Here is a 15,282-nt window from a genome sequence, read left to right as displayed (position 1 = left end):
CAATTACAGTTTCACATTATGGGGTATTGTATGTAGGACAGTGACATCTCAATTTAATCCATTTTAAATTCAGACTGTAACAACAAAATGTGGAAAAAGTAAAGCGGTATCAATACTCTCTGAAGGTACTGTATAATGCCACTGTACAAGGTCAAATACAGAGTGGGAGGGGTACATTTCTCAGTTTCAGTCTTTCGAGTTAAAAACTGCATCTGGTAGTACTCTGTAGTCCGATAATAAACTCCTTTAAAGAGAGGGAGGGGACACATTAGAAAAACATAGGCTATGTCCGGCTGGGAGGTCAGGGTCTCATCACTCAAACAAAAACAGACATCAACATGGCCCATCATATTCTCTTCATTCAGCCACAAAACACAAGCATTTAAACCTAGCATCAATCTAATCCTCTAAAGAGCTAACAAAAGACAGATCCTACAAAGCTTGTGCTGGGTCACTGCTTTAGACAGCTTGCCCAGTGAACCCCCACACCCCCTCCCTAATGCACAAGCATGTGCGCGCACACACACTGGAAGAACGACTGCCCCCTCTCATTGAAGCCACAGACGTTCAAGGCCGACCGCGGCAGTACTGCAGGCATTGCTTTCAGAAAACAGGTCCCCCATCATGTAAAAAACACAATTAATAGAAGACAATCATGGTACCAATAATTGCTTCTATTACACCGGATGTATGACCTTGAACTGATTATTTTACAAATCGCACACAGAATAAGTTAGCAGGATAATTTAGTTGCTAATGGCAGCCTGCAGTTTCAAAAGGCGGAATTCAACTTGTGATACTCAATGAGAGGGGGCAGCACTCAGGTAACCTGCAACATCACTTCCTGGAGTAACTCAAACTGTGCATGTTGTCTCCATAAAACAACATCTTAACTAAATTCCTTGGCTTCAAATGCACTATATAGGGCTCTACTCAATCTGTAAAACTAAAGTGTTACAGATTCCGCAATATAAGTTTAAAGGGTATTTCTGAATGAGCAGACATATGCAGCGTTTACCATGAATACACCTTTACCTTTAAATTTCAATCACGCTGTAAAGCTGAACTTCCACACTGCAGACTAAATCTTCACATAGGAATTAAAAGGCATCGCCCGATCGATGGCTTTGTGCATTCATATTTAATGAGTATGTTTACATGCACGCTAATAATTCTATATTAAACTGATTATAACAGTAGGCAGATTATGCAACAGTCATATAAACACCTTACTCTGCTTATCTTATAATTGGCATAAGGTCAAAATCAAAGTAAGCATACGCCGATTAAAACACCTGGTTTTCTGAGCCATCTTTCAAATTATTATTAGGACATGTAAACAAATCAATACTGAAATTACCTCAATCCTGCAATGTTTCTACAATGGAACTTCTGATTCCAGCTAAAAATGCTTACCCCCACACACACACACGAGATATTATTATACTGAGCCAGGTTGAGTGTGTGTGTTTAACTGTCGTGAAGGTCGGCCCTCCCCAGAGAAAGAACGAGCATGCTTAAGCTGCTTCCCTCCCTCCCATTGCCCCTCTCCTCCTCTCTGTCAGGGTGAAGGTCGGGTCAGATGCAACAGCGCAGAGTAAAAAGCAGAGGCGAGTGAGTGAGGCTGAAGAGGAGGATGAGGAGAAGCAGGCTTGCTGAGTTTACACTTTAGTCAATCTTGACACGACATTGTAGTGGCATTGAGCGAAGACCTGGGGATCACCAGAGAATACCAATGTGTTAGCCAGGTGTCCCTGTGTGTTTGTGTACGTGCTTTACATAAAACCCAGAGAAGAGCGGTTTCTGAACACACATCTGACATGAGGCAGGAAATCACAGACACATACAGTAGGCCTACACATAGTGTCAAATGGATAACACAAAAGCAGCAGATTCTAACAAAATGCACAAGTCAGGCCTGACGCAAATCTCAAATCTCTCAGAATGTCTGGCCAGTTTCTCATTATTGAATGAAGGAATGTGGTATCGTCCCATTTGAGCCACAGCGGAGACAGCAGCAGCACAGTGGGAGTTGGATAGGTTTAACACAGGTAAGAAGTGGAGCATAATGAGTTCAACACAGGCAGCCCTGCCTCTGCGTTTCCCGCTCTCTCTTTCAGTCAGAGTCGACCACAGTCCCATGTTTGATGGCTTTGATGTAGAGAGGCAGCAGGAGTAGAGCAGTGGGAGAGTGGGTGTGTGGGGGCCTTTACCTGATCAAAGTGAGGCTCTGGGTTTTGGATTGATACAATCCCACCCTCTTCATGAGGACCACCCTGATCCCATGATCCAACCATTAGAGTACTGTCAAGTAGAGGTCGACCGATTATGAATTTAACGCCGATACCGATTATTGGAGGACAAAAAAAGCCGATACCGATTAAATCGGACGATTTTTAAAAATTAATTGTAATAATGACAATTACAACAATACTGAATGAACACTAATTTTAACTTAAAATAACACATCAATAAAATCAATTTATCCTCAAATAAATAATGAAACATGTTCAATTTGGTTTAATGCAAAAACAAAAAGTGTTGGAGAAGAAAGTAAAAGTGCAATGCAGTGGGGCAAAAAAGTATTTAGTCAGCCACCAATTGTGCAAGTTCTCCCACTTAAAAAGATGAGAGAGGCCTGTAATTTTCATCATAGGTACACTGCAACTATGACAGACAAAATGAGAAGAAAAAAAATACAGAAAATCACATTGTAGGAGTTTTAATGAATTTATTTGCAAATTATGGTGGAAAATAAGTATTTGGTCAATAACAAAAGTTTCTCAATACTTTGTTATATACCCTTTGTTGGCAATGACAAGAGGTCAAATGTTTTCTTTAAGTCTTCACAAGGTTTTCACACACTGTTGCTGGTATTTTGGCCCATTCCTTCATGCAGATTTCCTCTAGAGGAGTGATGTTTTGGGGCTGTTGCTGGGCAACACAGACTTTCAACTCCCTCCAAAGATTTCCTATGGGGTTGAGATCTGGAGACTGGCTAGGCCACTCCAGGACCTTGAAAAATGCTTCTTACGAAGCCACTCCTTCTTTGCCCGGGCGGTGTGTTGGGGATCATTGTCATGCTGAAAGACCCAGCCACGTATCATCTTCAATGCCCTTGCACTCAAAAGCTCACGATACATGGCCCCATTCATTCTTTCCTTTACACGGATCAGTCGTCCTGTCCCTTTGCAGAAAAACAGCCCTAAAGCTTGATGTTTCCACCCCTATGCTTCACAGTAGGTATGGGGTTCTTCGGATGCAATTCAGCATTCTTTGTCCTCCAAACACGACGAGTTCAGTTTTTGGTTTGGTTTTATCTGACCATATGACATTCTCCCAATCTTCTTCTGGATCATCCAAATGCTCTCTAGCAAACTTCAGACGGGCCTGGATATGTACTGGCTTAAGCAGGGGGACACGTCTGGCACTGCAGGATTTGAGTCCCTGGCGGCGTAGTGTGTTACTGATGGTAGGCTTTGTTACTTTGGTCCCAGCTCTGCAGGTCATTCACTAGGTCCCCCCGTGTGGTTCTGGGATTTTTGCTCACCGTTCTTGTGATCATTTTGACCCCACGGGGTGAGATCTTGCGTGGAGCCCCAGACCGAGGGAGATTATCAGTGGTCTTGTATGTCTTCCATTTCCTAATAATTGCTCCCACAGTTGATTTCTTCAAACCAAGCTGCTTACCAATTGCAGATTCAGTCTTCCCAGCCTGGTGCAGGTCTACAATTTTGTTTCTGGTGTCCTTTGACAGCTCTTTGGTCTTGGCCATAGTGGAGTTTGGAGTGTGACTGTTTGAGGTTGTGGACAGGTGTCTTTTATACTGATAACAAGTTCAAACAGGTGCCATTAATACAGGTAACGAGTGGAGGACAGAGGAGCCTCTTACAGAAGAAGTTACAGGTCTGTGAGAGCCAGAAATCTTGCTTGTTTGTCTGGGCTCGAACCAGGAACACGTCTACAACAGCCACCCTCGAAGCAGCGTTACCCATGCAGAGCAAGGGGAACAACCACTCCAAGTCTCAGAGCGAGTGACGTATGAAAGCGCACCCCGCTAACTAGCTAGCCATTTCATATCGGTTACACCAGCCTAATCTCGGGAGTTGATAGGCTTGAAGTCAGAAACAGCAGAGCTGCTGGCAAAACTCACGAAAGTGCTGTTTGAATGAATGCTTATGAGCCTGCTGGTGCCTACCATCGCTCAGTCAGACTGCTCCATCAGACTTAATTATAACATAATAACACACAGAAATGTGAGCCTTAGGTCATTAATATGGTTGAATCCGGAAACTATCATCTCGAAAACAAGACGTTTATTCTTTCAGTGAAATACGGAACCGTTCCATATTTTATCTAACTGGTGGCATCCATCAGTCTAAATATTACTGTTACATTGCACAACCTTCAATGTTATGTCATAATTACGTACGTAAAATTCTGGCAAATTAGGCCTAGGAACAGTGGGTTAACTGCCTTGTTCAGGGGCAGAACGACAGATTTGTATCTTGTCAGCTGGGGGATTCAAACTTGCAACCTTTCTGTTAGTAGCACAACGCTCTAACCACGGGGCAGGGTAGCTTGAACTGCATTGTTCGTTAGGGCTTGTAAGTAAACATTTCCCGGTAAGGTCTACCTACACCTGTTTGTTTTGTCTCATGCGCCGAATACAAGTTTGATTTGATGTGAAGAGAACATGATTTATTCAGAATCCCTTCTTTCTCCTTTGTAGCCCCTGGCCTGCCCTCCACAGCCTAACATCAACACAATGCTTTCATAGCATTATTACAGGTCAATAGGCCTGGCACAATAATCGTATAATCATGTAACTGACAATTATGTAAAATAACCGTTGACTAAAATGAGTAATCTGCAAAATAGCCTTAATACATAATCATTTTAAGAGCAAAATGGCACGTTTGGTAGGAAAAGCTTCCTTTCTAAAAGTTCCAGGTGGTCAAAAAACATTTGTTTTGAGACAGGGGTGTCACTAAAGCTGTTTTGTATTCATTAGGTAGGCCTATGTTGTAGCTCATTTCAAAGACGCATTACAAGCTCAAAACATTTTAACAAAAATTACAATTATGTCAATAACTGTGGCCATTTGCATGACAATTAATCATTACCCAAAATTCCATAACAGTCACAACCTTACAGGTCAAACAACATAATTCTATCTAACATTGTGTCCGTCTTATTATGCCAGTGCTGTCAAATATACACTGCTCAAAAAAATAAAGGGAACACTAAGATAACACATCCTAGATCTGAATGAATGAAATATTCTTATTAAATACTTTTTTCTTTACATAGTTGAACGTGCTGACAAAAAAATAAAAAAATCACACAAAAATTATCAATGGAAATCAAATTTATCAACCCATGGAGGTCTGGATTTGGAGTCACACTCAAAATTAAAGTGGAAAACCACACTACTGGTTGATCCAACTTTGATGTAATGTCCTTAAAACAAGTCAAAATGAGGCTCAGAAGTGTGTGCGGCCTCCACGTGCCTGTATGACCTCCCTACAATGCCTGGGCATGCTCCTGATTAGGTGGCGGATGGTCTCCTGAGGGATCTCCTCCCAGACCTGGACTAAAGCATCCGCCAACTCCTGGACAGTCTGTGGTGCAACGTGGCGTTGGTAGATGGAGCGAGACATGATGTCCCAGATGTGCTCAATTGGATTCAGGTCTGGGGAATGGGCGGGCCAGTCCATAGCATCAATGCCTTCCTCTTGCAGGAACTGCTGACACACTCCAGCCACATGAGGTCTAGCATTGTCTTGCATTAGGAGGAACCCAGGGCATAACCGCACCAGCATATGGTCTCACAAGGGGTCTGAGGATCTCATCTCGGTACCTAATGGCAGTCAGGCTACCTCTGGCGAGCACATGGAGGGCTGTGCGGCCCCCCAAAGAAATGCCACCCCACACCATGACTGACCCACCGCCAAACCGGTCAGCTGGAGGATGTTGCAGGCAGCAGAACGTTCTCCACGGCGTCTCCAGACTGTCACGTCTGTCACATGTGCTCAGTGTGAACCTGCTTTCATCTGTGAAGAGCACAGGGCACCAGTGGCGAATTTGCCAATCTTGGTGTTCTCTGGAAAATGCCAAACGTCCTGCACGGTGTTGGGCTGTAAGCACAACCCCCACCTGTGGACGTCAGGCCCTCATACCACCCTCATAGAGTCTGTTTCTAACCGTTTGAGCAAACACATGCACATTTGTGGCCTGCTGGAGGTAATTTTGCCAGGCTCTGGCAGTGCTCCTCCTTGCACAAAGGTGGAGGTAACGGTCCTGCTGCTGGGTTGTTGCCCTCCTACGGCCTCCTCCACATCTCCTGATGTACTGGCCTGTCTCCTGGTAGCGCCTCCATGCTCTGGACACTACGCTGACAGACACAGCAAACCTTCTTGCCACAGCTCGCATTGATGTGCCATCCTGGATGAGCTGCACTACCTGAGCCACTTGTGTGGGTTGTAGACTCCGTCTCATGCTACCACTAGAGTGAAAGCACCGCCAGCATTACAAAGTGACCAAAACATCAGCCAGGAAGCATAGGAAGTGAGAAGTGGTCTGTGGTTATCACCTGCAGAACCACTCCTTTATTGGGGGTGTCTTGCTCATTGCCTATCATTTCCACCTGTTGTCTTTTCCATTTGCACAACAGCATGTGAAATGTATTGTCAATCAGTGTTGCTTCCTAAGTGGCCAGTTTGATTTCACAGAAGTGTGATTGACTTGGAGTTACATTGTGTTGTTTAAGTGTTCCCTTTATTTTTTTGAGCAGTGTACAAATATTTTGCAGAGACAACAGTGATGCATTGAGAAGGTGGGTGTGGGTTCAGTAAAAGCATTGAGCTACTTTCAATTCCCAAGTCACATCAGTGCCTTCATCGATCGAAGGCCACAAGCAGGAAGACATACTGACAGAAGAGGAAGGAGCCAAGACATAGATAGAAGCTGACTACAGAATAAAGGGTAGAGGAGGAAATGAGAAGGAGAGGATCCTCCTACACTCTTAGAAATAACCCTTTTTGGTTCCACATGGAACCCTTTTGGCTTCATGCAGAACCTTCTGAGGAAAGGGTCCTACATGGAACCAAAAAGGGTCCTACATGGAACCAAAAAGGGTTCTTCAAATGGTTGTCCTATGGGGCAGCGGGGGGATTCTAGATAGCTCCTTTTTTCTAAGAGTGTAGAACAGAGGGAACAGAGACACAGCAGTCACCAGTGATGTGAGAGGAATGCCGGCAGTAATCCCCCGCTCCCCTCTGGTATTTTAACTGTTTCTCCTCTTCCCCTGTTGCCATCAGTCAGTCTGAACACAGCAGCTAATGGCCATGCATGGGCCACCTGGGGGGCTGTGTTCCACCTTACCGGACCCAAGGTCTCACACTGGCTGGAGACGCGCCTCTGTCTGTGTGTGTGTGTGTGTGTGTGTGTAGAGCGAGAGAGAGAGACCATATTGATCTCTAAACAGGATCGACTGCATTATTTTTTTGAAATCATCACTACATAAATAATTGACTTTTAACCAGACAGACAACAGAAACAGCTTGAGTTTCATGAAAATCCCTGCTAAACCAGGCAACAATAACAACATGGCCCACCATTTCTAATGTAAGAGCCGTGAGATAAATGACCACAGAACTAGCCTACCGACCATCATGTCTATATTGGAGCATCGTTGATCTCCCTAAAGAGACTTTTATGGATTCACCAATTCCTGGGAAGTCGACAGCCATCTTTATAGCACCTGCTGTACAGCATAATAATATTAACTAAAATAAAGAACTGACAACAAAAAGTGCATCTCAATCATTTCAGGACAGGAGAAACAGATTAAACTGCACAGACACACCTACCCGAAATCAAATCAACTAATGCTCACTTGCCTGACAGCAAACGTTTCAATGCTAGCGACAGGTGCTGCATATGGTACACCAATTGGACCAATTTGCCATGCGTTTATTTCATCTTCTGTCATGGCTAGCGAGACCACCTTTAGACTATTGTTTGATCGTCGTCAGTCTAGTAAATGGAGAAAGATGTCCACAAACAAACTCAATTTCAAGCACTGTATTACCCACAATTGACTGTAACCAGCAAAAGGTGACCATGTTGATGCCTTCTGGACCGGTCTGCAGATTCTACCACTTCCTACTACATACATCAGATAATCCCCAGTCAACAAACATATTTGTCAAACAGCTATTTTTCCAGTGTCAATTGACGAGACGATTACTGACCAAAATTTAGACCCAGAATTATTATTTTTTCCTAAATGAAAATGTTTTTTCATTTTGGTTGACGATAAACGAGATGAAACTAAATCATCTCTGTGACTAAAATCTGACTAGTAAATGGACTGGACAAGAGTTTTTGGAGAGATTGATAGCTTTTCAGTGTTATTTGTTTAGTCCAATCAAAAGCATGCATACGATTAGTAGAATTGTAAAAGCTTTCCCTTTGTAATGTTGCAATGCTGTTATTGGATGACAGAACTTTGAGTACAATATAGCCACAGTATGTCAAGGGCCAGGGCTCCAGAATGTGGCCATTTAGTTGCATTTTTGACTTGGCTGTGCAAGTTACATTTTTTGTTGGTCACAGTGTGAGCTAAACATTTATTACATGGTCACCTCACTAACAAGTTAAAAAACATCCTATTTTTGGCAGCTCAAACTATGATTTGGTCAAAGTACATTATCCTCATGATTCCTGTAATGAAAGGGTCTGCCCAGCCCGGGCCTGTTTCGCTGGAGCCTGCTGCTCTGGGATAGAGTAAAAAGGCTTCTGGCTGTATATAACATTTCAAAATCAAATTGCGGGAAATATATATAGTAGCTTTGGAAGCTTTGGACCCCAAACTGATCCAAGATGTAACATGCATCAGTCAGAAAATCGAATCAAACGTTATGAATCACCAATTCACTAACATAATATATTACTTTCTTTCTACCTTCCCGAAAATTCCTCATATTTTGTGACAAATGATGCGTCCTTTCCTTCAGTGTCAAACTGCATGTAATGTTGTTGACAATCATTGATCTAGAAGTCATTTTCCATGCCGAACAACCGAAGGGAATGTCAGTAGCATAGTCAAACTGCGCACTGTACCCAGGTTCGCATGCTGACCAACACGAGCTAGGCGGCCTCTTCCTGATCTTGCACATCTGCATGGCACATTCAAATGCTAAAATGGCTTGCGCGATATTAGGCTTTATTAGCTGAGTGACAAACTTGCAATTTAATTGGTTATTGTGAACTATGCGCTGTTGAAAATGGTATTTTACTGGAATAAAAGTAAGCTACCAGAGACAACTCTATTCTGGCTATAGGCTATCTGCTCAAGATATTTTATTTCGATAGCTAAGGTTCACCATCAGCGATAGGTTTGGTAGTTTTGCTTTAAACAATCAGTGTACATGCTCTTTTTTCCCCTTTCTTTTTAAAAATAATTTCACCTTTATTTAACTAGGCAACTCAGTTAAGAACACATTCTTATTTTCAATGATGGCCTAGGAACGGTGGGTTAACTGCCTTGTTCAGGGGCAGAAAGACAGCTTTTTACCTTGTCAGTTCAGGGATTCAATCTTGCAACCTTACGGTTAACTAGTCCAACACTAACCACCTTCCTCACGAGGAGCCTGCCTGTTTCGTGAATGCAGTAAGAAGCCAAGGTAAATTGATAACTAGCATTAAACTTCTCGTAAAAAAACAATCAATCAATAATAATCACTAGTTATAACTACACATGGTTGATGATATTACTAGTTTATCTGGCGTGTCCTGCGCTGCATATGGGGTGGCAGCGTAGCCTAGTGGTTAGAGCGTTCGACTAGTAACCGGAAGGTTGCGAGTTCAAACCCCCGAGCTGACAAGGTACAAATCTGTCGTTCTGCCCCTGAACAGGCAGTTAACCCACTGTTCCCAGGCCGTCATTGAAAATAAGAATATGTTCTTAACTGACTTGCCTGGTTAAATAAAGGTAAAATTAAATATAATCGATGCATTCGCAAAAAAAGGACTCGTTGCTCCAACGTGTACCTAACCATAAACACCAACGCCTTTCTTAAAATCAATACACAGAAGTATATATTTATAAACCTGCATATTTAGATAAAAGAAATCCAGGTTAGCAGGCAATATTAACCAGGTGAAATTGGGTCACTTCTCTTGCGTTCATTGCACGCAGAGTCAGGGTAAATGCAACAGTTTAGTCCGCCTAGCTCATTGCGAACTAATTTGCCAGAATGTTACGTAATTATGACATAACATTGAAGGTTGTGCAATGTAACAGGAATATTTAGACTTAGGGATGCCACCCGTTAGATAAAACACGTAACGGTTCCGTATTTCACTGAAAGAATAAACGTTTTGTTTTTGAGATGATATGGTCGAATCCGGAAACTAAGGCTCTGTGATTTGATAGAGCAGTCTGACTGAGCGGTAGTAGGCAGCTGCAGGCTCGTAAGCATTCATTCAAACAGTACTTTCGTGCATTTGCCAGCAGCTATTGCGCTGTTTATGACTTCAAGCCTAATCAACTCCCAAGATTATGCTGGTATAACCGATGTTAAATGGCTAGCTAATTAGCGGGGTGCGCGCTAATAGCGTTTCAAAAGTCACTCGCTCTGAGACTTGGAGTAGTTGTTCCCCTTGCTCTGCATGGGTAATGCTGCTTCGAGGGTGGCTGTTGTCGATGTGTTCCTGGTTCAAGCCCAGGTAGCAGCGAGGAGAGGGATGGAAGCTATACTGTTAGACTGGCAATACTAAAGTGCCTATAAGAACATCCAATAGTCAAAGGTATATGAAATACAAATCGTATAGAGAGAAATAGTCCTATAATAACTACAACCTAAAACTTCTTACCAGGGAATATTGAAGACTCATGTTAAAAGGAACCACCAGCTTTCATATGTTCTGAGCAAGGAACTGAAACGTTAGCTTTCTTACATGGCACATATTGCACATTTACTTTCTTCTCCAACACTTTGTTTTTGCATTATTTAAACCAAATTGAATAGGTTTCATTATTTATTTGAGGCTAAATTTATTTTATTGGTGTATTATATTAAGTTAAAATAAGTGTTCATTCAGTAGTTGTAATTGTCATTATTACAAATAAATAAATAAAAATTGGCCGATTAATTGGTATAGGCTTTTTTTTGGTCCTCCAATAATCGGTATCGGATTTGAAAAATCATAAATCGGTCGACCTCTACTCCAGAGCACACATTTCACTGCTCCAGAGTCCAATGGCGGGCATTAACCACTCCTGCTGACACTTGGCATTACGCATGTTGATCTTAGGCTTGTGTGCGGCTGCTCGGCCATGGAAATCCATTTCATGAAGCTCCCGACTAACAGTTCTTGTAGAGACATTACACACTACGCGCTTCAGCACTCGGCGGTCATGTTCTTTGAGCTTGTGTGGCCTACCATTTTGCGGCTGAGCCGTTGTTGCTCCTGGACATTTCCACTTCACAATAACAGCAATTACAGTTGACCCAGGCAACTCCAGCAGGGCAGAACTTAAACTGACTTGTTGGAAAGGTGGCATCTATTGATGTTGCCACGTTGAAAGTCACTGAGCTCTTCAGAACGAACCATTCTACAGCCAATGTTTGTTTATGGAGATTGCATGGCTGTGTGCTCGATTTAATACACCTGTAAGCAACAGGTGTGGCTGAAACCACTCATTTGAAGGGGTGTCCACATACTATTTCAGTCCAAATCAAGCACTTACATTGCCACAGAAAATAATTGGTGCGCCCAAATCATAGGCTGGTGCCACAAACTGAAAACGTGGTACAAGTGCCACCAGGGGAACATTTTTCTCTGGAGCCCTGTCATGGGGTGTGATTTTTAACCTGCTGCAGAGTAATGTGTTCTTCTGCCAATTTGACTGTTGGGAAGAGAATCATGCGATAGGAAGTTATGTAGAAAAATGTGTTGGTAGAACATGGCTATGTATGTTTGTGCACATGAAAATCTGTGATTTATCTTTACTATAGTTTAACCAGGCAATAAAAATGTGATATGACTCAAATTAAATGGCATTTACTTAAGTAAAATGGCCACTGTCATTTTGACAATAACTCGACTAAATCATAATTAAAATGGCAAAAATGTTACAAAGACAATGACATTTTTTGTCAAAAGACTAAATATAAAAAATAATGCAAAAATGAACAATGATATTCCCTCGTTCCTATTTCTAGGACACAGACACCACGGAAGGTGCTTTTATCAATGCGGGTGTACTTGCATACACTAGCATTGCTTTCAATTGTATTTGGTTGCACAAAAACATTCAGTGGAAACCAGAAGTTAAAGGTAGACTCAGCGAGATGACGTATATGCAGAAAGTAAACAACATCATAGTGGGTCAATTTACACAACAACTAAGAGCGTTGAAGCCTGTTGCTTCCACGCAGATACTATTTTCGAATGTCTGAGCGCTAAGTGTTGCATCTAGCTCATCTCAATATCACCTGTGCTGCTCGTGGCAATGGGATTTAGTGGAATCTACCTTTAAACACAATTCCATTTCAACAGGATGGTTGGTCATTAAGCAGGATGGGCAATTCAGACAACATATCTAAAAGATTGTTTAATAATACAGACTTCCCAAACGTGGGTCTGTTGTAGACGCACTTCCTCTCCGCTTATCTCATGTAAAAATAAAAAGTCCTGCACGTGCACCATATGTGGACAAAAAAGGAAAAACTTGTGGGGGACTTTTATTTTGCCATGAAGTAAGCAGAGAGGAATACTGACCAACAGTTCCACCCACCGGCACAGAAGTTGGAATGGAATTGTATTTAACTTCTGGATTCCAACGGGCTGTTTTTGCACAACGCAATACAATTGAAAGCAACGCTACTGTAGCTATGTATACTGAACAAAAATATAAATGCAACATGTAAAGTGTTGGTCCCATGTTTCATGAGCTGAAATAAAAGATCCCAGAAATGTTCCATATGAACAAAAAGCTTATTTCTGTCAAATGTTGTGCACAAATTAGTTTACATATAAAGAAGCTGATTCAACAGCATTATCCTTGTGTTGGGGGTCACAAAAAAAAAAAAAACTAAAATGTGCCATTTTGTCACACAACACAATGCCACAGATGTCTCAAGTTTTGAGGGAGCATGCAATTGGCATGCTGACCGCAGGAATGTCCACCAGAGCTGTTGCCAGAGAATTGAATTGAGACCAGCCACCCGGAGAGCAAATTAAACTAAGGAGTATTTATGTCTGTAATAACGCCCTTCTATGGGGAAAAACTCATTCTGATTGGCTGTGCCTGGCTCCCCAGTGGGTGGTCCTGGTTCCCAAGTGGGTGGGCCTATGCCTACACCCCTGCCCAGTCATGTGAAATCCATAGATTAGGCCCTAATTTATTTATTTGAATCGACTGATTTCCTTATATAAAATGTAACTAAGTAAAATTAATGAAATCGTTGCGTTTATATTTTTGTTCAGTAGAAACACCTGTGTTGCTAAAAGCACATAACACCACAGGTGAGTGTCTCCTACCATAAATGTCCTATTATGGAATTTATGTTAGGAGCAGCCAGGGGTCTCCTTGCTGTAGCGCCCACAGTCCCCACTCTCCAAAACGAGTCTCCAAAAGAGGCCTAGTTTGGAGGATGTAAATAAAATTGTGAATCATAACTTCAACTAAATACAACAACCAGACGTTTGGATCAGACGTCTTCAGTTGAGTTAGTAAAGGTGAGTGCAGTTGCTGTGCGACCGTGTTGCTCTTCAAAGTTGTCTCACCACTAAAGAGCACCTCACTGTTGCTCCTCAGTGGTTCCCTGTGAATAATGCCTACATGAATAATGTTTCCATGGCAGCCGCGGATCACACAATCATCGGTAGCGGCACCATTCCAACACTAAACTTCTCAACAAAAGGACGCCTGCCTTGCCCTTGCACAGTCCTTAATGGTAAAGTCAACCTTTCTTATAGAAAAAAATACAGTCCACATCTAAAATGAACTACTAAAACAAATGTTCAGACTGTAGAGGAGCCCCATACAAGTAGTCAGAGTCGCGCGAAACACTCGGCTTTCTGGCTCGCTCTCGTCGGCTGCACTCAGAACTTCTCCAAATATTTTACATTAGCTAATGTTACCGAGCGAGCGGGCATAATGGATAGCATACCTGTCAAGCTGTACAGAAGAAAAATAAATACAGCATGCTGTCTCTTATGAAGCGGGTAATTCCTGAGGCAAGGCAGGAACATTTTGAAAGTAGATCCGTCTTTCACCGAACACGTTTGTCTGTCCGCCGGACCATGAAACCTCCTCAGCAACAACTCCTAACTGCGATTGGACTGTACCACTAGAGCAGCGATAAGGGGAGCTCACCTGATTCCAGCGATACAGTCAAATGAGAGGCAATCTTCCACCACACCACCCCAAAAAGACGTTGTTAGATTACGTCATCCTTATTGCAAATATTGATTTAAATTGTGTTGCTACATGACATATTTAGGCTAATGAGTATGAAATAAAGCATACGTGATGTGTTTTAACCGGGTTTAATTTTCCCGTGATAAGTGAAAAACAACACATGATTATAATAAATTCACTGAATGAATTAAGCTTTTCTTAAGATCAATATGATTGACATGTGTTGAGTAACACTCTGGCCTTGACACATATTCTCACCAAGTGGAGGTTTTATTCAGACACATTGCTGTGTACAGCATGGAGAATGCAGCACAATGAGCATAGTGCATGTGTCAGTGTGTTTGTGTCCACGATCATCCATTGCTTTAGGCCTATCGCTGCACCCCATGTACGAATTAATTCCTCTTCTATGCATGTTTCACCTCTCTCTGAAGGCAAGTTAATACAGAACCAGTATCAACCTTAACCCCATGTACCCCACGGGTAATCCCCCACCATATCCTATCTCCAAAAACCCAATCTGTGTATCCGACCCCCTGCCGCTGTTCAACAACTAGAGCACCCCCACCACCCCATCCCAAGTCTAATTGGGGCGTTCACAAATTAACTAGCTAATCCTTGCAAACAGCAATTATGGGGGGGGGGGGGGTGCCCCTCCTGTTGGCTGGAAGCTAACCAGGTCAGTGCTTTAATTTGAGTCTCATATTATGTCTTCTCAAGAGCCACCAGGGACACAATTACTCTCATGCCACCCTATTCATCCACACCCTGGCACAGTGTGAGGCAACCCAGGGTGTGTGTGTTGGGATGTGTTCTGCACGTCTTTCCGTCTGGCTGATGAG

The 15,282-nt window shown here is 42.6% G+C and overlaps 1 protein-coding gene across 2 annotated transcripts in view; it reads right to left on the bottom strand.

Moving 5' to 3' along the window:
• LOC123998842 (nectin-3-like protein) overlaps positions 1-14,396 on the bottom strand; it is a 90,861-nt gene extending 76,465 nt beyond the window's left edge. The window contains exon 1 of one of the 2 annotated variants that reach the window (XM_046304040.1): positions 14,190-14,396. In XM_046304040.1, the coding sequence (XP_046159996.1) occupies positions 14,190-14,271 (82 nt within the window). In that variant the 5' untranslated portion in view covers positions 14,272-14,396. The remainder of the gene's footprint in view (positions 1-14,189) is intronic. The other variant, XM_046304039.1, reaches the window with a different exon arrangement.
• Positions 14,397-15,282: the final 886 nt, after the last annotated feature.

Source organism: Oncorhynchus gorbuscha, linkage group LG16, assembly GCF_021184085.1.
Source record: "Oncorhynchus gorbuscha isolate QuinsamMale2020 ecotype Even-year linkage group LG16, OgorEven_v1.0, whole genome shotgun sequence".
In the NCBI taxonomy this organism is placed as follows: Eukaryota; Metazoa; Chordata; class Actinopteri; order Salmoniformes; family Salmonidae; genus Oncorhynchus; species Oncorhynchus gorbuscha.
This window is presented reverse-complemented; position numbering and strand designations above follow the sequence as displayed.